This window comes from Callorhinchus milii, unplaced genomic scaffold (assembly GCF_018977255.1).
Source record: "Callorhinchus milii isolate IMCB2004 unplaced genomic scaffold, IMCB_Cmil_1.0 Scaffold7, whole genome shotgun sequence".
Lineage (NCBI taxonomy): Eukaryota > Metazoa > Chordata > Chondrichthyes > Chimaeriformes > Callorhinchidae > Callorhinchus > Callorhinchus milii.
The window spans coordinates 26675149-26681506 of NW_024704748.1; the positions used below are offsets into that span (position 1 = coordinate 26675149).

Consider the following 6358-nt stretch of genomic DNA (forward strand, 5'->3'; position numbering starts at 1 on the left):
GTTACTAAGCCAATTAAGTCCAGAATCCCAATTCACCTGGGACTACACCTGGCTACACCTGGCTTACACTCCTTGCCTTAACATAAAAGGGCTTCAAAGCAATGCAGAGGAAAGCAATTAGGATAATCCTCCCCCCCCACCCCCACCACGTTAGTAAAATTTTAAATGGAATTGAGAAAGTAAACAGAACAATATTTTTCAGATATTCTGTGTCACGGAATCAGGATAACAACGGGCAATTTGAAGGACAGGAAGCATTTCTCTACCAGTGGGTAATTAACTGGAACAGGTTACCAAGAAGAGTTGAAGCCTCTTCGCTAGATTCATTCAGTAAACTATGTGATGATGCTGTGATGGGAGGACAGTAAGGTCGATATTCTGGAAGGATGAGATCAAAATGGCTGAAGGGCCTTCTCCATCTGACTCGATCTTGTCGATGGTACGTCTCAGGTGGTATGGCCACTGCTTCAAGTTCCCACCATCACCCGGGCAGGTGGTCACCAGTGTATGACTCTGTGCAAAGCTCAAAACTCTCGGGGTAAACATTTAGCTTTGAAGGATCGGATCGATTGTTTCATTTCCAGAGTGTTTGCCTTCCTTCGCTGAAAATAGATCGCGTGAAAAATTGTGGTCGCAGTTCAGATGTCAATTCACCTTTTAGTAAAACCCCCCCCCACACCCCACCCACCACCACCACCACCACCCATCCCCCAACTTTTCTTTTGTATCAACGTGCATCACGTGCCCCAAGTGGGCATTTCCTCCACAGTCAAACCGACTTGTGTCCGAATCGCAAAACAAACCGCTTCTCCCAGTGCAGTCGGGCCAAAGCCTTGCATCACAGTGAGATGTGTTGCTTCCTGTCTGTCGACAGGATGGCGGACGTTTGTACTGAAACAAACCACCAGATAATTGTAGGGTCTGAGTCACAAGACCGTTTCAGAAGCCAGTTGAACCTAAAACCTTTAGAGGAAGCACAGCGAGCCCAATAGGTCACGATTTAACGCCAATTCTTGTTACGGCTTTAGCGGCTGATCGTTCCCAGTGTTATTCTGGATATCCTAATACAGTTTCTGAAACCGTGAGCTCCGTTTGATTGGAGCTAACGTTGTTGAACATAGAAATTTCAGCCCATCATTTAGGATTTCTTTGCTCTTTTGACCAATAATGGGGGTTTTTATTGGCTGCCGGGTTTTGCCCACAATCTACACAGTCAATCCACCCGACAGCGTGTTCTGTGAAGGGCTTTGAGACGTCTCGACGAGGCGATGAATGCAAGGATTATTGTTATAGTTCTCGGTAAATCTCTTTGGTATTTGTATGATTTAAGTCTCTCTCTAGTTTCACAGGGAAATATAGCCAAAGCGACCAACTCCGACTCTGGGCTCGTGAACGCCCCCAACCCCGCCCCCACCCAGCACCCCGCCCCCGCCCAGGACCCCGCCCCCACCCAGCACCCGGCCCCCGCCCAGGACCCCGCCCCCGCCCAGGACCCCGCCCCCGCCCAGGACCCTGCCCCCGCCCAGGACCCTGCCCCCCCAGGACCCTGCCCCCGCCCAGGACGCTGCCCCCGCCCAGGACCCCGCCCCCGCCCAGGACCCTGCCCCCGCCCAGCACACCGCCCCCGCCCAGCACACCGCCTCCGCCCAGCACCCCGCCTCCGCCCAGCACACCGCCTCTGCCCAGCACCCCCCCACCGCCACGCAGGACCCCACCCTGAACCCCGCCCCCGTGCAGGACCCCGCCCCTGTCCAGGACACCGCCAAGCACCCCGCCCAGCACACTGCCCCCGCCCAGCACCCCGCCCCTGCCCAGGACACCGCCAAGCAACCCGCCCAGCACCCGGCCCCCGCCCAGCACCCCACCGACACGCAAGATCCCACCCAGAACCCCGCCCCCGCGCAGGACCCCGCCCCAGCGCAGGACCCCGCCCCAGCGCAGGACCCCGCCCCGCGCAGGACCCGCCCCCGCGCAGGACCCCGCCCCCGCGCAGGACCCCGCCCCCGCGCAGGACCCCGCCCCCGCGCAGGACCCCGCCCCCGCGCAGGACCCCGCCCCCGCGCAGGAGCCCGCCCCCGCCCAGCACGCCCCGCCCAGCACCCCGCCCAGCACCCCGCCCCCGCGCAGCACCCCGCCCCCGCGCAGCACCCCGCCCCCGCGCAGGACCCCGCCCCCGCCCAGGACCCCGCCCCCGCCCAGGACCCCGCCCCCGCCCAGGACCCCGCCCCCGCGCAGGACCCCGCCCCCGCGCAGGACCCCAACCCTGGGCCCCCGAGCGGCCCCACCTCTCGCCCCAGTCTCGCACCCGCCAAGCCTGAAGTTCTCCCAGACTCTGCCCGTGAGGAAGAGGATTTGCCGGTGGAGACCCATGAAACCAGCCACTTCTTGACCTATCTCGTGGCCGGCTCGCTGATCCTGGCCGCTCTGTACATTGTGTATCACAGCAAACACAGGGTAAGCTTACCAACCGCACCTCGCCCCGTCCTCCCAGCATGAAAGGCACTATACACATGTAATCTTTTTCATTCTATTTATATAACGCCTTTCGGGTGCCTCAGGTCTCAGAGAGCTTTAACGGGAAATAGTTGGATGTCGAACAGGTGGATTTGGGGTGGGGGTATAAGATAAGATTCGAGGCAGGACTTAAGCAGGGAGGGAGGGTATCGCAAAGGTTAGGGACATAGGAACCTGAGGGCCTGGGGGAGTGCAGCAAGTCTGAGATAATTGAGTGGAGGAGTTGTGTCCAAGGTAAGGAGGTGCCAGGGATGGATGGATTTGGAGGGAACAGTGAGCAGCTTGAAATCAATCTGCTGGGAACCAACAGAAACTGGTGCGGACTTAAGTGGTGTGGGTGTACAAAGGAATCTTGTGGTGTGGGTGGGGGTGGGGATACTACTTAAAGCTTATTTATGTCTCACATGGAGTTATACTTGCTCTATACTTATTATTATTTCACCCACAAAAAAATTTACTCAATTCACTTTACAACAAATTCTGTGGAGCACTTTGAGACGTCTCGAAGACGTGATAAGGCTCTGTATCAAATGCAAAGATTATTATTATGATTCACAGACAATTGATGGAGATTATTGATTTGTATATTGCAAATCAATATCAACTGTCATCAGTCATCAATTTCAACTGAGCAATAATGCTAAACTCGTAGCTTTTAGCATCAATTACTATAGGATGGAATGAATTTTGAGAGCAATGTACTCATTGACCTGATTTTTTTTCTTCCAGATCATTGCCTTATGTCACAAGCGCGGACCCAAACAATGTGAGCGCCCAAATAAATCCGACTATATGAAGCTCGATCAGAATTTAAGTGAAGTTATCACCAGCTTGAAAAAGAAAGTTCGCCATTCCGACCACAAGTTAAAATGACACGTATTCAAGAATGAAGCTGTTTTTCGTTTCACTAAGTACTTTATTTTATCTGGTCAACACGTGTTTGGACTCTGCTTTATCATCATAAACTTTTTGTTGGTCAACCGATGTATTTAATTGAGGTTTGAGACGATTTAATGGATTGAGTATTGGGGGGGTGGGAGGAGCGGTTGGCAAAACTGAACTGAACAAAATTCATGTTTGGGTGCTGATATGCCGAAAATCTTTGCAGTCAAAAATAATTAAGAAGCCAAAGAGACTTATCTGATAGAGATGAAGCTGTGAAACAAAGTGGGTGTTTGGAGAACCAGTACAAGAAGGGAAACAGAATGAGTTTGTCCCTTTGCCCGAGTGCGCAAACAGCCTTTACCGCATCTGCAAATCAGGTGGGGACTTGAAACTCTCCAAAGGCGATAGTTCCAATCGCGGATTAACCTGGTTACCCCCGACCACACTCCGGGGGTCCCCAAACATTAGCTCTTGCTAACCTGCGCCTAATACTTCCCGGAATTAGGTAAGCAGGATCGGGTCCCATCGGGGGTAGAGAGAGAGAGAGAGAGAGCGCATTCCATTCCGACAACCTATCTCTGGGATCTATCCCACGTGTAGGTGGGATGCGTGGAAATCTTGATTTATTTTTTTTGCAGGTATTGTTGATGCTTTCATTCCACTGTGTTTCTGACATTGTTTGGCAACCAGTCTGCTAGTATTGCAATGAATTGTTTGCCTCTTGTATTGAATTTTTTTTTTATTAAGATCCGTTTTCAATATCCGAGATGTGGTTCCAGGTTTTTGTCGAACTTTCTTTTTTTACCAGTAGGCATTTAGCAATTCTGTTCATCCTGTCGAGACTGCAGAATTTTGGGGGAAGAATTTCATGCAAAACTGGCTTATTGAATGTTAAATGCACTGAATTGTAAACCGAAACCGACGCAGGTGATGGCCATGTTTATACAAATTGTAAACGTTGCTTAAATCTGTTTTTAGTGGAGGTTTTTTGCATAAATTGTCACTTTTGAGCTTGAGGTAAATTTTTATTGACTGGAAATTTCAATGCCAAATACTGCAATACTCAACGAAAAATTTGAGTTTTTTAAAAAAAAGATTGTGTTCTGCAAAATGCATCAATAAATGACTTTGATTTGTTAAACTGCCTTCAGTTTCTTGAAACGCTATCTCCTTGATGAAGCATCGTATCTGAGGTTAGTAATTCCATCTCATTGTCAGAGAATTTTTAAGGTTGTGCAGAATTTTGATCTGACACCAGGTTTCTAAACAACACCAGCTGTGGGGTCGGGATCACGGAGCGCAGGAGGGAGATCGAATGCACGGTCGAAGAGGAGGGTCCTGAGTTGGGTCTTGAAGGAGGCGAGGGAGGGGGTGAGGTGGATGGACTGTGCAAAGGAGTTCCAGAGGGTGGGGGCAAAGTGGCTGAAGGCCCGCCCGCCCGCGAATGGTGGGGCGAGCGAGGCAGGGGACGTGAAACAAGCCGGAGCCTGCTGAGCAGAGGGAGCGAACAGGATGGTAGGGGGTTAGGAGCTCACAGGAGGGGGAGCGAGGCCATGGAGGGCTTTGAAGGTGAGGACCAGGATCTTGAACTGTATCCTCTGTGTGATGGGAAGTCAGTGGAGTCGGGTGAGGATGGGGGTGATAGGGTCACGGAGCCCGGTGCGGGAGAGGACACGGGCTGCAGAGTTCTGGATGACCTGCAGTGTGGAGGGAAGCGTTGGGGAGGCCGACAAGCAGTGAGTTTGCATAGTTGAGCCTCGATGTAATGAAGGCGTGTATGAGGGTTTCGGGGGCCTGCGGTGTGGGACAGTGGCGGAGCCGGGCGATGTTGCGGAGGTGGGGGAAAGCAGAGCGGGTCATGGCGCAGATGTGGGGTAGAAAGGATAGTTGAAGGCCAAACAAGACTCCAAGGTTCCGGAGACCTAACACACTAAAACTGAATTTAAGAATTTGTGTTAGCTTGGTGCTGTATCAAATGCAAGGATTATTATTATTATATTAAGGGAGTTTTTCTCCCATATAAAATTGGCCTTTCACTCCACGGCTGGTTGTGGGAACTTGCTATTTCCTGTGAAACGCTTGAGACGAACTAGATTGCGAAATTTTCTTCACGTAATAATATAATAATAATAATCCTTGCATTTGATATAGCGCTTTTCACGTCGGAAGGACGTCCCAAAGCGCTTCACAGAACACACTGTAAAGTGAATTGACTGTATATTTGTGGGCGAACGCGGCAGCCAATTGCGCACAGCAATGTCCCACAAACAGTCGTGATTAAATTATTATTATTTTTGAGGTGTGTGGAGTAAGGAAACTTGTGAATTGTGTCTGAGTCCTCTCACTTGTGGCTCAGTTGTAGCACTCTCATGTCTGAGTCAGAAGGTTGCAGGTTCAAGCCCCAGATCAGGACTTTGAACTCACAATCTCGGCTGCCACTCCAGTGTTGGGGGGACATTGCATTGTCATTTGAATGAAACATTAAAGAGAGGTGTTGTCTACCTGTTCAAGTGGAAATTAAAGATAATAATAATAATAATCCTTGCATTTGATATGGCGCTTTTCACGTCACTTTGCAAGTGAGAGACCTGAGGTCAATTCCAGGCAGAGGGCGAAACCTCGGGCAAGTTTCCTTACTCCACACAGAGCCTAATAATAATCCCTCCAAAACCAAAAACAATAATAAATTGGTCATTTTCAATCCACGACTGTTTGTGGGACATTGCTGTGCGCAATTGGCTGCCGCGTTCGCCCACAAATTTACAGTCAATTCACTTTACAGTGTGTTCTGTGAAGCGCTTTGGGACGTCCTCCCGACGTGAAAAGCGCTATATCAAATGCAAGGATTATTATTATTATTAAGTGCACTTGGTTTGATCAGGACGGAAAGGCAGGAATCCATTCACAATGTCCTCCCCCCCCCCCCCCCCCCACATCCCTTCCCACCCCAACAACAGTC

At 50.8% G+C, this 6358-nt stretch overlaps 1 protein-coding gene across 1 annotated transcript; it reads left to right on the plus strand.

Annotated features, from left to right (window-relative positions):
- Positions 1-2226: 2226 nt before the first annotated feature.
- Positions 2227-3916, plus strand: LOC103186549 (trans-Golgi network integral membrane protein TGN38-like; the record flags this gene model as incomplete). Its single annotated transcript, XM_007905655.2, has 2 exons — positions 2227-2454; positions 3244-3916. Coding segments are annotated over 2 exons (372 nt in total), but the record flags the coding sequence as incomplete, so codon positions are not given.
- Between the last annotated feature and the right edge of the window lie 2442 nt (positions 3917-6358).